Source organism: Bombus terrestris, chromosome 7 (genome assembly GCF_910591885.1).
Source record: "Bombus terrestris chromosome 7, iyBomTerr1.2, whole genome shotgun sequence".
Classification (NCBI taxonomy): domain Eukaryota; kingdom Metazoa; phylum Arthropoda; class Insecta; order Hymenoptera; family Apidae; genus Bombus; species Bombus terrestris.
In genome coordinates this window covers 22130052-22152687 of record NC_063275.1, presented here as the reverse complement: position 1 = coordinate 22152687, position 22636 = coordinate 22130052, and the positions used below count along the sequence as shown (strand labels likewise).

At 38.2% G+C, this 22636-nt stretch overlaps 2 protein-coding genes and 1 long non-coding RNA gene across 17 annotated transcripts in view; 2 read left to right on the top strand and 1 right to left on the bottom strand.

The window, feature by feature from the left end:
• The window catches only part of LOC100645717 (gamma-aminobutyric acid receptor subunit beta), a 96160-nt gene extending 79783 nt beyond the window's left edge, over window positions 1-16377 (top strand). For 5 of the 12 annotated variants that reach the window (XM_048407066.1, XM_020863570.2, XM_048407065.1 and 2 more), the window contains 4 exons: window positions 274-558; window positions 778-926; window positions 2810-2972; window positions 3421-16377. In XM_048407066.1, the coding sequence (XP_048263023.1) occupies window positions 274-558; window positions 778-926; window positions 2810-2972; window positions 3421-3566 (743 nt within the window). In that variant the 3' untranslated portion in view covers window positions 3567-16377. The remainder of the gene's footprint in view (window positions 1-273; window positions 559-777; window positions 927-2809; window positions 2973-3420) is intronic. The other 7 variants (XM_048407069.1, XM_048407063.1, XM_048407068.1 and 4 more) reach the window with 2 other exon arrangements.
• LOC105665948 overlaps window positions 1-16458 on the bottom strand; it is a 217681-nt gene extending 201223 nt beyond the window's left edge. For all 4 annotated transcript variants that reach the window (XR_007224542.1, XR_007224543.1, XR_001098885.3 and 1 more), the window contains exon 1: window positions 16337-16458. This is a non-coding gene — a long non-coding RNA (uncharacterized LOC105665948). The remainder of the gene's footprint in view (window positions 1-16336) is intronic.
• Window positions 16459-18873: 2415 nt separating this feature from the next.
• LOC100645524 (heat shock protein 83) lies at window positions 18874-22089 on the top strand. The gene is made up of 3 exons (XM_003396849.3): window positions 18874-19218; window positions 19394-19512; window positions 19734-22089. The coding sequence occupies exons 1-3, from the start codon at window positions 19069-19071 to the stop codon at window positions 21640-21642; spliced, it is 2178 nt and encodes a 725-aa protein (XP_003396897.1). The 5' UTR covers window positions 18874-19068; the 3' UTR covers window positions 21643-22089.
• The last annotated feature ends 547 nt before the right edge of the window (window positions 22090-22636 follow it).

Sequence of the window (22636 nt, the reverse complement as noted above, 5' to 3'; positions counted from 1 at the left end):
CAGAGAAAAAGAAGTGAAAGAAAGACAAGAGGAAAGGGAAGAACGTCTCTCCTTGCCTTTCGTAGCCGATATGCATCGTAAAGAAGGCAAAGGGGAAAACGAAAAGAGAAAGAGAGAGATATCGATTCTAAATAGAGAAGGGAAGTATAAAAATGAAAAGGGGCCAGAGTGAAAGAGAGACATGATAAAAGTAACGACAACTAAAGAATAGAAAGAGACATTTCATGGCGCCTCTCCGTCCCCCTATCCTAACTGTCGATCTTTTCATCGTAGGAAATTATTCGCGGCTGGCCTGCGAGATCCAGTTCGTACGGTCGATGGGCTACTACCTGATTCAAATCTACATTCCTTCGGGCTTGATCGTCATTATCTCGTGGGTGAGCTTTTGGCTGAACCGTAATGCGACCCCCGCTCGGGTGGCCCTCGGAGTAACCACTGTGCTCACCATGACCACCCTTATGTCATCGACTAACGCGGCGTTACCGAAAATCTCCTATGTCAAGTCCATCGACGTTTACCTAGGAACGTGTTTCGTCATGGTGTTTGCCTCGTTGCTCGGTGAGTATTCTTACGTGCTCTTCTATAATACCTATGTACAAATATTGTTCGTTCTTTATCGTTTATCTTAATCTTCGTATCTGGGAAATTTTATACCGCGTCACGATTTCTCCGTAACAAAGGGAAATTCTCTAGCGTACAAGTTCTCTCAGTAGTTGTATATATATATATATATATGTATCTTGTTTTATTATTTGCGTGGGATCTCTGTCTTTGCAGAATACGCGACGGTGGGTTATATGGCAAAGAGGATTCAAATGAGAAAGAATCGGTTCCAAAAAATCGCAGAAAGTATGAAGACAGCGAGGGAGAATCCAGGACCACCCGGAGTACCTGGTGATCACGGAGATCACGCGCCTAAGCAAACTGTGAGTGTAACATCGACCAATCTGTCGCGCCCCATTCATCTTTCTTTCCGATTAGAACGTTTCTGTTGCCGTCGACATCCCATACGCGTTATGCCTTTAACCATGTAAATAGTTCGATCGAATTGATCGAATTGAAAAAAGAAGCAATTTCTAGCTGCGCAGTAGAATAGCGTTATTATTACTAGCAATCATGTTAGTGCTGCCACGTTACTTTTGCTAGTCCAGCATTGCCCTTTTATCGTCGTATACCATCAATTATTTTCGCTACTTTTTCGCAAGTTTCAAGTTTTAACGTGTCATGACACGACACTTTCGACCACGAGGATCAACCGTATAGTTTGTTCACGATAACCAGAGGTTCGATCCTCGCCGTGCACCAACATGAAAAACAGAGGGACGAAAAAGCGAAATATTTTTTTTTGTCGTTCGAAAAACGAGTGAGCCGCGAAAGGTCAAAAGCTAAAAGGTTCTGTGAAAAGAATTCCCATTCGGTCGCGTTACGCCGGTCGGTGGTGGCGGTTCGTGTTCGGACATGCGATGCACTATAAATTTTCTTTTAATCTCGGGGATTGTGAAACGAGAACGAAAAATATTAAAAGGAACGCGGGAGGAGGGGAAGGCCAGGGGAGAAACGACAGACAGAAAGAAGACTGGAAAGAAGGCGGTGCCGTCGGATGGATTGCATTGCGGTATCGCGCGTAAAACGTCGCCAGGATAAGGCAGTTTAATTAATTTTGAACTGGATTAATTACTCGCTCTTTGACACGCCGTGCGGGCCGCACCGCGCGCGATATAAACAAGAACGCTTCGTGTCGCACGGCTCATTTCATCGGCCGGTTTTGCAGCTTCGGAAAAGAAAAAAAAATAGTACGCGGCAAAGAGAAAAGGAGCGAGGGGCGTTAATGAAAATGACACATAGATAAAAGCACAACGACGTTGCCCCGATGTCTTTCTCTCTGTTTTCTACTTTCAAACGTGATTAAACGCGGACACGAAGCTTGCATTAACGCGGAAACCGCTCCGTACGTCCGCTAGAATTCCATTACACTTCGAGTCACAGATTGAACGTAAATGAACGGTGGGAAATAAAGAAGTCGCGTAGATCTTAAAGTCAAGTGAGTCGCTTGATAGATTTGCGATCTACAGTGACTCGTGAAAGTATTTTAATACTTACCATGGAAAACTTTTGCGTATATATAGACTGTATGTGTTAGGTGAACACTATAATATATCGTATATAAAACATCTTAAAATTTAGCTGTATAATAAGACTCGACTGTCGTGATTATACTGTCAAAATGTAAAACCAAACCGAAAATATACGTAAGAATTACAAGATATTTACTCATAGACATATATCTAAACAAAAATTAATCCACTACGTGAATACCCATTTTAATCGTACATTAAGTGTTAAATATGATCCGATTGAATATTACGATTTATTAATATAGCGGACCATTGGCTGTTTAAATACTTGTATAATCTCTGCGAAATATACATATACTATATATTTGTAATCGTGCAAATGCGTAAATGTACTCAATCCATAGTTGTACCGAATATTTTGCAATGTCTATATATATTTTCAGATTTGTTTCAAACATTACCAACGTAATCATGATAGTCGGGTCTTGTTACAATGCTAATGAAATCTAAGAATGTTTCATACTATGAATATACTAAATGTATTCACAAAAGATTTCTAGAAGTATACAAATACTTTAATGAGTCGCTGTAGAATGTGAAATTACGGGAGAAAAAGAATAAAATATCGTAGAACTCGCGTTTGTCCATCCTCAATGTCGCATGCCAATCTACCAAAGTAAGGGGTTCTCCTCGAAAAAGGACACCCCACACCGAACTGCCGTGTCTCTTGTAAGTGGTCCCGTGTTGTCCAGGAGGTGCGGTTCAAGGTGCACGACCCGAAGGCACACAGCAAAGGTGGAACGCTCGAAAATACCATAAACGGACGAGCCGATGAGGAGGTAGCGCCGGCGCCGCAACATCTTATTCATCCTGGCAAGGATATCAGCAAGCTCTACGGTACGATCAAATATTCTCTATCTCTCAAATTATCGGCTTATATCGAGATTTTCCTTTTGTACTCCTTTTACGAGGCATTAAAAAGGCATTAAAAAGAAGTGAAGTTAAAATATCTGATAGGTTATCTATTCTTAAATTTTTAAGCTGAATTGGCAGTAATAAGTATAGAAAATCCTTAAAACCAGATTTGAATAATTGCATAGCGAATTACATAGAAGAATGTCTCATAGTCGTAAACTAACTCTATTCAAGCCTTTTCCCACCCACAGTCAATGGTAAAATTATTTTCCGGCAAGAAGTAAGACACCAATGTATTCAAAGAAAAATATATTTACATCTGTATACCACGATAATCGCTTTCTTTAAGAAAAAATACATAATATGAACATACATGTATATGATTTGTCTGTTAAAACAATTTAACGCATAGATGAATTTTTCTTGTCAGGTATGACGCCATCGGATATCGATAAATATTCCCGCATCGTGTTTCCTGTATGTTTCGTCTGTTTCAACCTGATGTACTGGATCATCTACCTGCACATCAGCGACGTCGTGGCGGACGATCTGGTGCTTCTCGAGGAGGCGAAATAAACGAAGAGAACGCGACGATCGCGCGTGTACGATGGACGAAACGTGCGGTCAAAGACAGATACGAAAGTATTGGGAACAGGGGGTAAAATCGATTCGCAGCAGAAACTACGAAATAGGTCTAAAAATATTGAAAAAAAAAATCAATGTCCCGCCAGGACTAAAAGTCCTAAGAGTGCGACGGACTAAAAATAACGTTGTGATTACTTCGATACGAAGGGAGATAGATAAACTGTACAAGCTAGATCGACATTGGCATCCTGGATCGACGAATAGAACTAGAAAAAGAAGAACGAAGAAGTTCGAAGCGAGAACGACTAAGGAAACGTATATAGAGATCGAGGTTAGCGATTGTTAATGGCTAACTTGACCGCGAACACTGTTTCGATGTGAAATGGAAAGTGTCCAGACCAAAGACGTCGACGAAGAGGTAACAAACGAGCCGGGTGCCTCTGTGCTTCGATCGAGTAAGAGATAGAGACAGCCGCTGGTCAGACCGGTCGGATGACTAAAACGCGCTGTGACTACTTCGTGACATTCCAATCGTAGCGCGCTGATCGTAAATCTCCCTGCGCCTGCGACGTGATCTTCGATTTTACGCTGACTCTCGTTCCCATGTTTAATCGCGACGACGACGCGAGCGTATATTATCCACGATACGCGAAAGATTGAAAGTGGAAAACTTGCGATCGCCGGCAGAGAACGAAAACCAAAAAAGGAAAAGAAATTCGAACGAAATAGAAAAACAGAGAACAGTAAAGAAAAAACAAATTCAAAAACTAAAACTGCGAATCCACGAGCGTGCATACCTTAAACATTGCCAGTCTAGGTACCTAGATCTTTAAAAAAGATGAAGAGAATACCTTCGATATAAACACTTGTCAATTTAGCCACCATTATATACATACATATATACATACATATAAATAAATATATATATATATACATAGTAAAAAAAAATTAACTAAACGTAAGGGAGAACACAAAATAAAAGGCCGTCAGTTCGAGACCGACGAATCGAGACGAAGCCGATGAAAAACGAGAAATTCTAAGAACGAGTCGATCGAGAATTCAACGATCGTCGCTCGAATGGCGCTCGAGTATACATGTGATTGAGCAGAACGACGAAGAATCGCGTGAATCTGCGTGTGCGAGACCGCGTGACTGTGTGTGTGCGCGCGCGCCACTGTCCTACGTGTACAAGTGCGTGCCTTCGTGTGTGTCTGCGTGCGTGCCTATACATGTGTGTATATGTACGTGCGTATGTGCGAGCGTGCGTGCGTACGTGTATGCGTGCGTGTGTGTTACTCTACGAGCGCCAGCGCACGTGCACGAAAGAATAAAGAGTCGAGGAGAAAAGGTTTTTGTTTCGAACGAAGACAAAAAACGGTTCACTACCGGAGACTGGTGCGACTTAATCCGTTAAGTAAGTACGTTTTAAGTATCAACGTATGTAAGGAGACATACGTGTGCATGTGCCGCGTAAACGTACCTGCGTTACGTACGTACGCGCATGCACATTAGGTAATTACGTGCAGACACACGTACACGACTATCCGCGCGTCGACAACACACGAGGTAACGGATCCTCGAGAAGCGTCCTCGCGATGAAATACGATCGATCCTTCGTCTGTATCGAGCCAGAAGAAAGATGGATCGCGACGAATCGCAAAGCATCCCGATGGACGCGGCCGGATCGACGAGCGGAGCGAGCAACAATTTCAACGCGAGTCGCATCATTTCGAGGTAGAGCTGTTTTCTCGAATGTCTTTTTTATTGCCACGAACGTTATGTGTGTCCGTTTCATTTTATACCACTTTTTTACCATTTATAGAACTCGTCGGACGAAGCGACTTTTATATTTCCGTCACTTCTATGATCGCGATCCTCCCTCGGAATCGTGTAACTTCCGTGGAATCGTCGCGGCGCGCAACCCTGTACGTGTTCGTGTACGTGGCTCAACGGGGAGTAACTTTTTAGCTCGTACTACTACGTAGCCGCGAAAAAAACTGTTATACGTAGAGATCTACTCCCAGAACGTACGATTAGGTCGGACGTAAGAGTTATTCCAATTTTTCGTGAAATTGCAAAACACGAGGTTGGGAGGGGCCAGCCAAGGAAGAGTCCGCAAATTGAACGCGAGCCGCTCCAGGCTGCGCAGTAAGCTTTTTTCCTCCCGTCGTTTTAGCGTTGAAACAGAACACGAAAAGAAAAAGAGAAGCGCACCGCGATCAAACGAAATCAAACAGCTTTTTTCCGTTTAGTGGCACGCAGGCGTAGAGAAACGCTTTCGCGAAAACGATTTAAAATACGTCCTCGCTGAAGAATGCGGTAGAGAGGACAGAAGAGAAGAGAAGCGGGAGAGCGACGCGAGAATCTCGAGGAAAGAGAAAAGAGAAAACAGTAAAAAACATCTCCCTTGAATCGTCCTTCTTTTAATGGTTCTTCTTAGTCGCGCGTCACTTTGCAACGAGTTATTCCCAACCGTAACCGTAAACGCAACGTAAATGCTCTTGTTTCCCATTCGAAATACTTGTGACGTCCTATCGAGCAAAACGACAAACGAAATTGTAAGCGAAGAACGGTGTCGCGATGGTTCGTGCGACGCCGTGCATAAAGCACATCCGAGAAAACGAGCAGCGATCGCATTTATCCTCGCGCGTGGATTAGTTTTACCGTCGAACACATGTACACCGCGGCGCGGTCCTTCCGTGGAGAGGCCCTTGGTCTTCCCCGGTAGCTGTTCCGTCGGTACGTTTTTGCTGAGTTAATTAACGCCAATTGTATGCCGTTCTACTTCCGTCTTTTGGATACTCCATGCTGTATGCTCGCATTTTTCCATCCACCATCTCTCCTACTCGCTGTGTGCGACCGCGCGCGTTCACGGACACGGACCTTACCACATCCGCGAATGCCAGAGTCGCGCACACGAACGAGAATCATCTTGATTCCCCAAGTGCATATACGCATACGTACGTACGTACATGTAACACACTTCTGCTTTCCTGTCTCTCCTTTTCATTTCATCCCTCGTCCCTCTTTCTCTCTGTCTCTTCTGTCTCTTCCAACGTGGTTTGCTGGCTGCAGACTGGGTCGTGGAAGCTTGCCATTCAGGATATCGACCAGCTGACACGCCCAACCCGCCCACCACCCTCTATTCTTCTCTTTCCTTCTCACTGTCTATGCCTGCCTCTCTTTCGCTCAAATTCTTTCCCTGTCTTTCGCGTCTGTCCCTCGATCTCTCCGTTTCCTTCTTTTTCCCGAGCGCTCTCCGCCGCTCTTCTCTACAATCGCCAAACAGTCCGTTTGCCAGACGCTCTTGCTCATTGTGCATTTAATAAGGAGCTTCTTGCCTTGGTACTCTGCGAGAATTCTTTATAAAAGTAGGTAATCTTGCTCGAGGATCTCCTTGGTCGCCATCCCCCTCGAATATACGGAAGAAGTGGCCGAGGGAAGTTCGTGTTTGGCCGTCCCGTTCCACCACCCTCCAAAAACCCGTGCAACTTACGAGAGAACGAATGCCCCTTGATTAACCTCGCCACCACCGTCGTTGTTATCGGCGCGTTGCATCACGCGTTTGCTTGTTATTACGTCGAACGATCGAACGATACACCGTTGAAGGGGCGACGCTCTTTCGATCTATGTCGATCGGGCGAGAAAACGATAGTCGAAGCGGTAATACGCACCTAAAGGAGATGAAGGCAAAAGGGTCGATCGATTCTGGCAGCGAGGTGGGACGGGACGTAAATTAACATTCTTAACCCTCGTTCGTCTCTTCGTTCTGCACGTATTATGATGATAATTGTAAGTAATATCGACGATACTTCCACGTCCGCCCCAACGGAAGCATTATTACGCAATTTATATATAATTGTACATCTGTTATCTACTTGGAGTCTCTATTATAGCGAAAAAGAAAGAGAAAAGGAACTAGCGTTTCATCGTTGTGATATATTCTACAGTGTCTATATGCATTTATTCATACGTATATCACGTATGCATTCATGCATACCCACGTGTTTGTACGTATGTACGTTATATACGTGTGCCTATTGTTTACGTTGAATCTATGAAGCCGTGTGTGCGCGTGTACACGAGGAACTGGCACGTCCACGAAGGTGACGAGGGTAAGGAGCTCTTCCGTAGCGAGCGAACTATAATAGGCAGTTAGGCTAAGCTACAAGCGAATTATACCGATAGAACGAAGGAAAAGACCTTTCTCGATAAATCGTTTCGTTTTTCTCATCTTTTTCTCCATTTTATTTCTGCCGCCATCAACTACAAATTAGATAATAATCCAAGTGCACGAACAGAACACCGAAGAAACGAAACTCTAATAATACGGAAAAGTCGGGAGACCGATTCGGTGAATCACGACGGATCGCAATCGTGTACACTCGAACATTTCCTGTCCATTTCTGCGCGAAATGATTACGTGTGCGTGTATATATATATATATATATATATATATATATATATATATATATATATATACATATACATACATATATATATATATATAAGCTTATTCGATACGTTTCGGCGGAAAGTAAACGCGCGTGAAGGCGGAAACGCAATAGATACGTTCCAAGCGGAAAAAGATAGAGAAATCTCATATAGGATGTAACTCATACCTCGTACGTATATATTCACACACCTAGACACACGCACACACATCTACCTACACAAACATATATAAATATATATAATCTATATTTTCAAAAGTTCATTCGAGGAATGTTTCTCTCACCGTTTAGATCTCGAGCACCCTCGAAACACCAGGTTACGTCGAAAACACGATTGGATAACGATTGGCAAGCGAACAAACGTCGATTCGCGACAAAGCGTCGAAACGATAACGCTTGGAACTTTCTTAACGTTTCTCTTCCCCGACGGCGCCACGCGTGAGAAAACAGAGGGGAATAAAGTTAAAAAAAAAAGGGAGAAAGAAATTCTTAATCCGCGATATAACGTCATCACGAACAAGCTGACGCACGTGTTAAAACGTGCCTTGAAAATCGCGCGCCAGTTCCTCCGAACCGACCACGGTCAATTATTATTATTACTATGATTATTATTGCTATTATTATTATTATTATTATTATTATTATTATTATTATTATTATTATTATGATTATTATTGATACTATTATACTAATATATATATATTATATACATAAACATTTTAAGGATGAAAAATAAGAAATTTACGACGATCTCTGTCCTCTGGCAGGATAAAAGGCAAAAGAACAAAAAAAAAAAAGACGAGATGAAGAAAAGAAAATGAATAAGAGAAAAGGTGAAGACTCGAGTTACCGACGGTCACCTACGTATATATATAGATATAAATATTACCACGTAATTATATTACCGAAATGAAACGATATCGTTTAATTACCGGTGAGCACCATCGACGCGCGCGCAGGCATCTCGGCATTTAAACGAGACGAAACAAATGAAAAAGAAAGGATGAAACCAAAACATTAAAAAAAAAAGAAAAATAATGAAAATAGGGAGAAAGAGAGGAAACCTATTAATACTATACAAATCGATCATCTTGTAAATACGAGTTTTATACAGAGCGATTGTATTCGTTAAAGAAAAAAAAAAAACAAAGAGTACCTACTGCGAAGTAATATATACATATTATATATATATATATACATATATATATACATATTATATATATATAAATATATATACGCAAATGTAGTGCACACGAGAATGTGACTGTTCGCACATATTTAGGTAAATCACTTTTAAAGTATAGGGAGAAAAAAAAAAGCAGAAGAAGTAGACTGGAAGCACGTCGGGGACCGAAGTGAGTACGTACATTCGTTCGTTCGTTCGGTAATGAGTGATTAACTGGAAAAAATGTTGTTAAATTAGTGTGAGAGGGAGGAAGACAAAGAGAAAGAGAGAGAGAGAGAGAGAAAGAGAGAGTATTTAAGTATTTCAAATAAAAAAGAAAAAAAAAGAAAACGTAGCGAATGATTGATGCGCGGCGGGCGAGAGTATTTTCCAAAATCGACGAATCGATCGAGAATCGTGCACCAAACAACGTAGACGACCATACGATCACAATATTCGAATTAGTTTACGATTTTCACGATTTTTCACGTCTACCCTAGAGAAATTCGTTGAGATATCGAACGAACGTGCAGGATCGAAACGATTCTAACGCTAACGATTCGAAAATAGAACCAAATCAATTACTACTCGATTTTATACGATCGTTCGAGCATCCTTGAGCCCTATCACGAAGTTCGGGAAACGCATAATTGCTCAAAACGAAACTCCTCGATCGGCGTACGCTTCGGTGTGCGCAGATTCTCATTTCGAGTCAACGTTGTTTATTCGCGTGTAACAGCAGAACGCAAAGAATCTTGCTCTTGATCTCGTTTCTCATTTTTTGAGGATACTCTACGGAATATACACACAGAGAGAAGAAAATGTTCCTATCGAGAGCGTAAAGTATTTTCTACGATAGATCGACCAAGTGGGATGAAGGTTTTTTTCGTCGGCACGATTCGATATCGTGGTCGATGGTCGTCCTCGTCGATGCACCGATATCGTAAATGAACAAGAAATCAAGCCACGGGCGTGCACACGACAAGACCATGTGAGTTCAAATCGCGTTGTAACGAAAACTGCCAACTTCATATTGCAATATACGTTTTAGTCAATCGTGGCGATGCACGGGGGGGAAAAATAAAAATAATAAACCAGTCGACGAAACAAAGGAATTAGAGAAAAACAAGCACTAAGCGACTAAGGAATTGGAAAATCTGCCTGAACGGGTGTTAAACTCCTCGAGACCTATTTTCGGTTCGACGATCGATCGATAGCAGGAGAATACTCGGAGCAACGTTTCTCCCGTTGTATTTTCGTTGCACCCAGTTCGATTTCACGACGAACGATCCGCGGTTCGCTGCACCGCCGCTTTGCTGTTCGCGTCGACGCACGGGACGAAACGCGCGCAAGCTCAACGATCTCGCGAAACACGGCGAACATTTCGATCAACTCGAATATAGCGATGTATCTTCGAACGGATAAACCGTGTTCAACGTGTTTTGTAACCTGTATCCGTTCCCTTAGGTTTCGTAGCCGAACAAAAGAACAAAACAATTTGTATCATCCTGCTCAAAATAAAATTAACACCGCCGGGTTACGAATATATACCATTGGGCGTGTCTGACTACACATACAAACGTATGAATTGATTTGGCTGCCAACCTTTTTGATTTAGGGAAATTGCAAAGTAGAGGAAAAGAAAGAAAGTAACGGAGAAGAATCGAATCGAATCGAAAGAGATACATACGTTCGGAGTAACTCGTTACTCAAATCTCGGTTTTTAAGCGAAACACCGATGTTAATGTGAACATTTCGTTTCGATGTTGCTCGTAGCATATTAAAACAGATGAAAAAAAAGGAAAATAAAATAACAAACATGTGAACTTTGATCAATGGATACGAATAAGATGGTTTACGTTGGACTCGAACAACTATCGAATATTTATAATTTAATTTAGCCTCCCGTTGCTTTCATACCATGCTGTGTGTTTATTAGCGAACGAGATTCTTCAGACTTTCATGACCTCGCTTTTTTGCAGTTTATATTGTTCGAGGCTCCAGCGGGTGTAAATCATTTTTACGATCTTAATGGATCTGCTTTAACGCCGTCGCGAGTACGACCGAGTTTATTCTCCAGGACAGCTTGCATTCTTTAAGCAAATTAACTTTTTACGATCCAGCGTCACGTATGGCGTGACGGTTAAACCGTACGTCGAGTTGATAAACGTTTTTCAAACGAAAAATTGTTAGTCCGTTGATTAAATAATAAAACGAAAGGTCCAGTCAATTTAATACACTTAACATGGTGTACTATATTTTTCATCGAGAAAGATATAAATGGAAAAGTCGAGGATGATATTGAGAAAGTTGTATATACTTTGGATTCCAGTATTTCGGTACAAGTTACACGAAACTTCTCGCGCTATTTTCCAAGTGGAAACGATTCACACTTTGAAACCTCGAACAATATTAGCAGGCGTCGGGCGTAAATATACGCGAGCGTATTCGGCGAGAACGGTGTATTTCTGTTCTCGGGTCTGATCAACGAGAAAGCATGTCCCGCTTCGTATTACGCAAGTTTGCAATTTCGTTCGCGTAGCTGCCAGAATCGTCCGGGATTTGGCACGTTTCTACGTTCGTAAACCGTTTGAAAACTTCGAAACCCCTTCGAATCGGAGCTGTCCAACCCGCGTTACATACAGCGAAGAAAAATAAACGAGTTGTTCCAAGAGTATACTAAACCGGAGCCGTGCGGAACGTCTTCGATCGGATGGCGAACGACCGCGAATGTAAAAGATGCGGAATTCAACGGCCGAAGATCGGATACAGTGATCGTGCTCATGGACGACCGAAGGAAGAAGAACGAAAGTACGACGAGGTATCACGCGACGGACTGTCTCGACGAGAGTATCAAATTCTAAAATGTATTTAATAACACACACTAATTGCATTATGTTGTAGAAACGTATTCTACGGTCGTTAACGATAAGAAGAACAATGTAGATACACGCAGTCAACACATTCACATATACATATACGTACACGATATATAAGCAAAAACGAACACATACACACATAAAGAATAATACTTATATACATGCATACACGCAGTACATAACACGATACAATATACAGGTACACACGAAGCATACCCCGTAGGTTGGGTGATTACCATCTCGATGCGATTATACATATATATAATTAATTATAAATATATATATAAATATAAATATATACATATACCAGCACTCGGTAGATATAGGTACACCCATACGTTTACCTATACTACCTTAAGAAAGAAAATTAAATAAAATTAAACAAAAGGAAAAACACATCTACGTGGCTGTAACGCGCCGACTCTACGAAAAAAATAAAGAGATAGCGCGACGAGAGACGAAAAGAGAAGGATGGGCTAGGGAAAGAGAGGAGAGAGAAGAAAAAGGACGCGCGAGAATGGACACTGTTGCATTTTGCACGACAGGGGCGTATATAGCAGTGCGAACATACATACATACATAACACACAATAGCGTAGACTTAATAGAATCCGTGAGAGTGTGGCTGATTTAATCGGGAGAGCGTGATTCGTCCGTGAAAGAATGTCCGCGTGTACACTATTGCATACGTGGTACGTGCGTGAGTATCTCCGTGGTCTGTATTTTATTGCGGAAGTTCCTGTTCCTCGAGAATTAACGAGAAGACATTTAGACGAAGACGATGATAACGACGATGCAAGTAGCCGAGAGCGGATGACAAAGTCGAGCCGTGAGAGTCACCGAGTTTTTGTAGATCATTAAAGAACAAAAAGAAAAAAAAATAAGAAAAAAAATATACCGATTGCGCGGGTGCCTCGATATCTGCCCGATTGTTCGATCTTTTTCCTGCGTTTCGTTCGAGAAGAGTCGAGAATCTCGTTTTGCAACCACGACCACGAAAAACATTTTTGTCCGCATGAGAAACGAAATAGAATCGATTGGCGAATGTGATATACCTATATTTCCTTTTCAGATTAGAGAAACGACGAGAAACAATATAGAGAATATAAAGAAAAAAAAAAAAAAGAAAAAAAAGAAAGAACGGGCAGATTACGGTACGCCCTTAATATATGATTAGCCGTGCGCCATTAAAGAAACCGTTTTTTGTAATATCCGAATAAAATGCATGGTCGACGACAACGTATATAAATATCAGCTCAATTACCATGATCGTCCCACAGAAAGGCGACTGTCCGCTGAAGAATAACCAATCCCACCCCGTCAACGAATGGCTATTGGAGAACGCGCGTGCATAGACAAAAATTTATCCTCGTAATCACGAATCTATAGATTACGCGGTACAAACGAAAATTCTATCGACGAAAAGGCAAAGTCTAGGCTATCTTTAACGCTCACCGAATGCCAAATAGAAAATTGTTCGTTATACGAGAGAAACGAGAGCGATTTATATAACCTACCAAAAGACCAAAGAATACACGAAAGGCGAAACTCAACGAAAGCAACGTTCAGTCTTTGATACTTTCCAAACCTAACATCTTTTCGTTACTCGCGTTCTCTTCTTCTATTTTTGTTCCTTGTTTTTAACGCTATTCTGGTAATATTACGCTTGATCCTCTTTGTTGCGCAACAACGTGAGCAAACGCTAAACCGCGCCCGTCGTGTTACGCGAATCGCGTAAATCGAATTACAGCGTCTCTCGACCGATCTCACTCGCGATATTTTCAACGAGCATCTTGACAACTGGAACAACCGAAGCTAGCTTTCTTTGTAACAGGCCAATACCTCGAAACCTATCCCCTCTCCCATTTAGCAATGTCTATCAATTACGAATAAAATTTTATCTGGTTTTTAATATAAATTACCGAGAGACGATATTCAATGGAAAGATAGCCAATCTTCGTTCCATCGTTTTGCAAGAATTCAAGACGCTCTTCTTGCAAAATAGTTTACATTCGTAGTCGAATGAATTCATGACTGGTAGAATTGAAACGATCCACTATTACACCATAACGATGGTATACCGACTCCTTGGGTAATGTAATGAAATTGCGAAAAATTTAAAGTGAATAATCTAAAGGATAATTATCCACGAAATTTCCTGAGTTTCTATCTTTTGTATCGGATACAAAAATAAAAATGTTAAATCTAAGATAAGATATATATATGGAATGAAATTTATAGTACGATGTTTGACCACTTTTCCGAGCCTCTCTCCACTTGCGACGTCAAAGGGCTAAAAATTTGAATAAATAAATTTTTACTTCGATACGTCGTGAACTGTAACGTGCTACAAAGTAAAATTATCAATTATTGGAAATATTGATTTTGTTCGATAAATATCAAATTAAAGTTATTTTTCAATTAAATAGCGGATATTTCATTCTGCCAGTGGAAGATTAATTTCCGTTCGCAGCGTTTCGTCGTACACCGTGCTTCACCTTCGTCCACTGCAGCAATATTTTCGCGTTCTCATCGATAGCTACGCGTTTCTTCTCATCATTCGTAGTTCACGATCGTGAAACTGACATCCAACGAGCGCGATTCGAGGCGAAACGATTACATTGTAAATAAATCAGATGATATTAAAAAACTCAAAGAGAGAAGGGAAAAAGAGAAAGAGAGAGAGAGGAAAGAGTGAGAGAGATTCATAAATGAGAGAATACGAATGCGAGAGAAAATGTGAGGGAGAAAATGCAGATGCGATAGGGGAAAAAGAGAGAATGTATATATATGAGCGTGTGTATTAATAAATTATAATACGCAATTGCGTATTAAATGCGTTAGAATCGAAGAATCGCTCGTGCTAACTGCCGAGAAAAGGACATATTAAGGGACGCAAGCGTGCCCTCGCGTTCGTGTGTCGTTTAACTAAAAAGGGATTTAAGAAATATATTATATATATATATAGGAAGGATAGAAAAAATGAGATGGTCAAAAGAAAAGATAAAAAAGGAGTAAATAAAACAGAGGCTCTCCTAGTTACTTGCTCATTGAAATAATATTCTAAATAACGTTCGTAACGGAACAAAAGTCTAGATATGCATCAGTATAATGAAAAATAATTTTACGTACGTATAAGTAAGATTCACGCGCGCGCGGCTACAGTCATGCGCGCGCATACACGCGCCATTTCTTTACTTTTCAAACTATGGGTCTTTCGAACCCTATCTTACCAGTGATCCATATCGATCTCGAAACTTCGCGACTTGTTCCGTGAAATCCGTAGAATATATCGAAAGGTTGTAATATTTTAACGATATTTTCGAGTAATAGCTACTGTTACAAAGGAAAACAAAAAGAGAGATACGATCCTTCCCTCCCTTTATTAATATTTATAAGTTCATGCTTCCTAGCGAAAAAATATTGATATAGTAACGGTGAAACTTCGACTTAATCGAGTAGTAGAAATTGTTAAAAGATTATAAATATCGAAAGTAGACCGTAGAATCACTTTGCAACATTGGTGCTTTTTATATATATATATATAAAAGAAATATATATATATATAAATATATATATAACGAAAAGAAATAAAACGTTTCTAGATTCCGCACTGAAACATAATCCATACTATTTCCAACGATTAAACACGGTATACATTTTTTATTCAGTGTAGTGAGTACTCGATAAATCAGAAGGATTTAATTGAGAACTGTATTTATGACGCAATTAATTTCATGAAATTGCATAATTGTTTGTAAATCCATTAAAGATGAAAAAATAGTTTTCATTTTAAAAATATACACAAAATTGTTCATAGAAAGTTTTTAATTGCGTTCGTATAAATATAGGGGAATATCGGGAAAAAGTGTGGTGTCGTGCGCGTGCCTGTTCGCCGCTGTGCGTTCACGAAGGATCACGATTTCTATATATTCAGATCGATCGCTGTAAGCCGTACAATTTACAGTGAACATGTACGGCCTGTGAACAATTACAAGCTTGTAGCGAAAAAAGAAACAAACAAAAAAATATATACCAACAAAAAAAGAAAAGAGATGCACTCGAAATCACTTGGAGCATAACCATCTTTAAATGATGGCGAACATAACATACATTGTTACGTAAACGAGTATAACGGAAGAAAAAAAATCGTATCGTTGCATGACCGATATACCTAAATGAAACTATTACTACGCGATACGACGTTATTATGTAAAAGTTTTTATTGCGTGAGTAAAATTATGTTATGGATGAAAATGTGTACCTTGTAAATAATAAATCTCGTCCTCTTCTTCGTGCATCGAACACACTACCGACCAAACAATGTCCTTTCACGCACGTTTCGATCAGAATTCGACAATGATCGCCTTTCTTACATCCTCAACGATCACTCGCGATATCTATAAGAAAACTTTTAACTATCAATTCTATTTGCTCGCTGATTGGTTAGAGCACATCTTTGTATAAAAGAATTTAATTATTTAACGAAAAAGATAGAAAAATTAAACGCATGATTTGAACGCGTTATACGTCATTTGCAACTGACATCATGAAGCTTATCCTTCGCAGTCACGTGATCGTAAAATCTTGTACCTAACGAAGGTATTTACGTTACGTAGCAAATAAGTATTTATTCCTACCGGTAGATGGCAAACTGATTTGAGGCCGATAAAATCGTCACATCGGAAACGCCTGTTATTAAGAGTTGATTTCATTTTATTTCGTCAATAAAGCATATTTTATCTCTAAATACATATGTCTTTTATTTATTGAACTTCTTTTCAAAAATTTCAAATAGATAAACATCTTTAATGCTTTAGACTTTTCCAGAAGCTGTGTCCCTTCTAATCAATACTTCCGCAAACGATATTTTAGGAATGTGTAAATGCTATCACATAAAATTAAACTTTTAAATTGAATTAATGTTGTATGTAAAGTATGTATATGTAAGTCTTTATAACATAAAGATAATACACAAACTACAGAAATATATGTACATATTCATATTTAATACATATGTATGTTATACACCTACACATCTTGAACAAACTGGAACTCCAATCGAATGTGAATTTCAAAACGATTGTTTGAAAAATGTTTAAGTAACCATTCTGTTAATGCGTGTCTTTTAGCATTGAAACTACGTAAATACTGTTTTAAGTTCGAAAATAAGGAATTAAAGCCTACCTTCAATAAGCTAAACCTAACCTTCTTTAACTTTTTCTGCAGCATTCTCTAAACAAAAGTACGTGAACTGCAGTTACGTCAATTTTTTCATCTACATAATCATTTACTATCATCTTACAGATGAAAGACACAGACACTACAGCCTTGCTTTTGTTCATTTTATGTTGCTTTCATAAAATAAAATTAAGGTTAAGGACATTCATTTGAACGTTCTTGTACTTTGTATTCATTATCTCTACGCATATACAATTTTATTATTTATATGGTGTCGACAATGAAAATATAATATTCAGGACACTAAGATATACGTTACGTTGCCGCGGTTTTGTATTTTTCGCTATATTGTCATTTCTAGTAAAATCTGATAAACATTTTCTAGTATTCGTACTATGTTTACCTTTCATTGTAATATATTTTCCTTCTTCTACGGAATATTTTAAACATGAGATTTTATTGATCGCACAGAATAAGTTCTATTAGAATTGTCTTTACAAAACTAGTGCAAAAATAAAAGTTAGATACATTGTTGTCACGCGAATACCGCTTCTGATACGGTTCTGCGAACAGAAATCATTGATCGTGCTGTGTCTAACAACCTTATGTTCACCTTCTTAACTTATAAAAACAGACCATTGTTTCAACAAGATATATCATAATACTCTACTTAGGATAATAAAAATATTGATTTATGCTCGCTTTAAAGCATAATAAAATCACTCACTTTGTTTTCGAATAATATTATTGATAAATAATTTCAGACATTCTAGAATAATTTGTTTATAATATATTGCAATATTTTGAGAACAACAATAATTAGCAGTTTAAGAGAAAGAAATATTAACTAATTAATAACTAACTAACAATTGTGCCAAAACAATAACAAATAAGACAAAACTACAATCCATATAAAAATTTTGGACGAATCTTGCTTATGTAAAATGACCAGACTTTTATAAAAATAATACTGTATATGCAATACAAAATGGTACAGAAACCACTCAACACAGTTATATAAAATAATTACTATGATTGCAATATTGAATATCAGTATCGTAATTTTAGCTTTTTATGACAATTATTAAAACTATTTTTGCACGAGATAAATATCTATATGTTTCAACGAGTACTTTATGAAAAATACAATTCAGAGTTTTAAAAAAAATGATATCAGACATAATAAAAAAATATCATAAACATGAAAAAATGTTACGTACACAACATCAAGCAGCATTATACTCGTGTTTAATGTATATATGTATGCAAGCGTTATTGTGCAAAATTTTGATATTTGTCGCATGAGCCTCCCTCAATTTCCAGCACCGAGGTATCGCGATGTTTCTAGACATATGTATCCATGTCGTCATTTCCACTACTACGTAACTGCGTTCAAAAGGGATTACTCTTGTTATAATCTTCACCAGAACCATTCTTAATATTATATGCTAAATATATTTAAAATTAATATTATGGATTTTAAAAACGTTTTCTCAAAAATATTCTACGAAAAATTGTCTGCAAATATTGATTATAACAGCTTACATGATAGAATGTTCTAGAAAACGGGCGAGCTTCCGGCAGGTGCCTTCTAGAATTTTCAAAGCTCAATAAAAGCGGCCGCTGCGCGCTAGTATTGAATACTCTGAAAAGTGACGGCGAACGTAGCGGATCTCCGAGAGCGATATAAAGCGATATTTCCTTTGCGATTATATTCGTACGATATAATCATAACGTTAGTGTGAAACAAGCTGTTCCTGATTAATTTCTGTGTGTCGATATTTGATTATACGTAACTAAATACAGTGAGAAAAGATGCCAGAAGACGTCACCATGGTCGGTGCCGGCGAGGTTGAAACCTTCGCCTTTCAGGCTGAAATTGCACAATTGATGAGCTTAATTATTAACACCTTCTATTCAAACAAAGAAATTTTCATTCGAGAATTGATTTCGAACGCATCTGATGTAAGTAAAATTTATTTTAATATTGTATTACATCACTGAAATCCTTCACGTTAAATAGCTAGAATTCTTTGGATTAAATAATTTCAACCAAATTTTAGAGTTTAAAATGTTAAAATTACAAATTTTATGTCGTTCCGTAAAAATTTCTAAGTAATTTTTTATTTTTTTTATGCAGGCGTTGGACAAAATCCGTTATGAATCTCTCACAGATCCATCCAAATTGGACACATGCAAAGAGCTATTTATCAAAATCGTTCCCAATAAAAATGAACGTACCTTGACTATCCTTGATTCGTAAGTATTAGTTTTTGTGATTAGTAAGTATAAATTTTTTTCATATATCGAAATTTTAATTCGTTTCATTTATTCTATCAATCATGTATTTTCTTAATTTATTAAGAAGATATGAATTATTTTAACTACTTGATGTAAAATCAGTACAAGAGATATAAACCTGCACAAATCTAATTTATGTTAAAAATAGAAAATGAATAAAGAAATTTTCTTTCTTACAGTGGTATTGGTATGACAAAAGCTGATTTAGTCAACAACTTGGGTACCATTGCTAGGTCTGGTACAAAGGCATTTATGGAAGCTCTTCAGGCTGGTGCAGATATTTCTATGATTGGTCAATTTGGTGTGGGTTTCTACTCTGCTTACCTTGTAGCAGATAAAGTTATTGTCATCTCTAAACATAATGATGATGAACAATATGTTTGGGAGTCTTCCGCTGGTGGTTCCTTCACGGTCCGTCCTGACAGTGGAGAGCCAATTGGAAGAGGTACCAAAATTATCTTGCACATCAAAGAAGATCAAACTGAATACTTGGAGGAATCCAAAATCAAAGAAATTGTCAAGAAACATTCTCAATTTATTGGCTACCCGATTAAACTTGTTGTTGAGAAAGAAAGAGACAAAGAACTAAGCGAAGATGAAGAAGAGGAGGAAGAAGAGAAGAAAGAAGGAGAGGCTGAAGATACCAGCAAGCCTAAAATTGAAGAGGTTGGAGAAGATGAAGATGAAGATAAACCTAAAGATGAGAAGAAGAAGAAAAAGAAGACCATTAAAGAGAAGTACACCGAAGATGAAGAACTAAACAAGACAAAACCAATCTGGACCAGAAACCCAGACGACATCTCACAAGAAGAGTATGGCGAATTTTATAAAAGTTTAACCAATGATTGGGAAGATCATTTGGCTGTCAAACACTTCTCGGTAGAAGGTCAATTGGAATTCCGGGCGTTGCTCTTTATTCCACGACGTGCACCGTTTGACCTTTTCGAGAATAAGAAGAGAAAGAATAACATCAAATTGTATGTACGCAGAGTTTTTATTATGGATAACTGCGAAGATCTTATCCCAGAATACCTTAACTTCATCAAAGGTGTTGTGGACAGTGAAGATCTTCCATTGAATATTTCCCGTGAGATGTTACAACAAAACAAAATCCTCAAAGTCATCAGGAAGAATCTTGTCAAAAAATGTCTAGAACTTTTCGAAGAATTGTCTGAAGATAAAGAGAGCTACAAAAAATGCTATGAACAATTTAGTAAGAATATAAAATTAGGTATTCACGAAGATAGTCAGAATAGGAAGAAACTCTCAGAATTGCTTAGATATCACACATCTGCATCTGGAGATGAAATGTGCTCATTGAAGGACTATGTTGGAAGAATGAAGGAAAATCAGAAACACATCTATTATATCACTGGTGAAAGCAGGGAGCAAGTAGCCAATAGTTCGTTTGTAGAAAGAGTTAAGAAGCGTGGTTTTGAAGTAGTGTACATGACAGAACCCATTGATGAATATGTTGTCCAACAACTGAAAGAGTTTGATGGCAAACAGTTGGTATCTGTCACAAAAGAAGGCTTGGAACTTCCAGAGGATGAGGAAGAGAAGAAGAAGCGTGAAGAAGACAAAGCTAAATTCGAGAATCTCTGCAAAGTTATGAAAGACATCTTAGACAAGAAAGTAGAAAAAGTTGTAGTATCCAACAGATTAGTCGATTCTCCATGCTGTATCGTTACATCGCAGTATGGATGGACTGCAAATATGGAAAGAATCATGAAAGCTCAAGCCCTCCGAGATGCATCCACTATGGGATACATGGCAGCCAAGAAGCATTTAGAAATCAATCCAGATCATCCAATCATGGAGAATTTGAGGCAAAAGGCTGAAGCAGACAAGCATGACAAATCTGTAAAGGATTTGGTCATGCTTCTGTTCGAAACAGCACTTCTCTCTTCTGGTTTTGCTCTCGAAGACCCACAAGTACATGCATCCAGAATATACAGGATGATCAAACTTGGTCTTGGTTTTGATGATGATGATACACCAAACGTAGAGGATGAGAAGATGGACACAGAAGTTCCTCCATTGGAAGATGACACAGAAGAAGCATCTAGAATGGAAGAAGTAGATTAAGACTTTTACTGTTTAAAATTACTTAACTAAATCCAAAGACTTCTAGGATGTAGAAAGACTGTTACAAATTAATTTTACTTAAGTATTGAAACTTTTTTTTGTCTTTCTATATGTAACAGAATGAAGTGTCATGCCTAATTAAGTATTGCATAATGCTAATTAATATCTATTTATTTGAAAAATATGACAAAGTAGAAGTTCCCTGCATTCCGCTAATAGCGCTTTTCAAATCAAGCCTGGCACTTGATTCTGTCTCCAAATTCTTTTTTATGATATCATTTTCATGCGTCAGCATTATCATTTTATTTTTTTTTTTTTGCACTGTACATCGTTACGATTTCATTTCGCACTTTCATCATTCCATATTGAAATCGTCATGTAGTCTGATAAAAGGTTAAAACCGTTATAAACAATTGTGTGTGTAATAAAACAACCTTACACATTAAAGTAACCAGTGTATTTTCTAAATTCCCATAATTTTATTTTAATTAAAAATTTTGAGCACAATTCGCAAAATTCAAAAACTTTAAATAAATGATTATATATATTTATTAAATTCCTTTACTTCCTAATAGAAATCAACTTTTAAGTTATCAGTAAAATTGAGAATAATGCGATAAAAATCTTTTCATGTTGAAATTTATAAGGATAAGTACATATTTTGAAATATGACATCACAATGCGTCGACCATGCTTATCGATTATAAGTGCATTCACCGCACATGGTGAATGGATTCATCGACCGCCTATAAATATACATAACTTTTTTAATGCAATAGGTTATAATGAATACAATAGATTAATGTAAACAATATTAAAGAGAAAAAATTGTATTCAAATCCATCTTGAACAATAAAATCGTATAAATAATAAATAATTATATATGTACTTGTTCACAGGTTAATTATAACTTTTATAATATTGATACTTTTTTCTACCGATTGAATTATCGGTGTAGGTTGACCGATAGAGCGCGACACTGGAGATTGTCGAA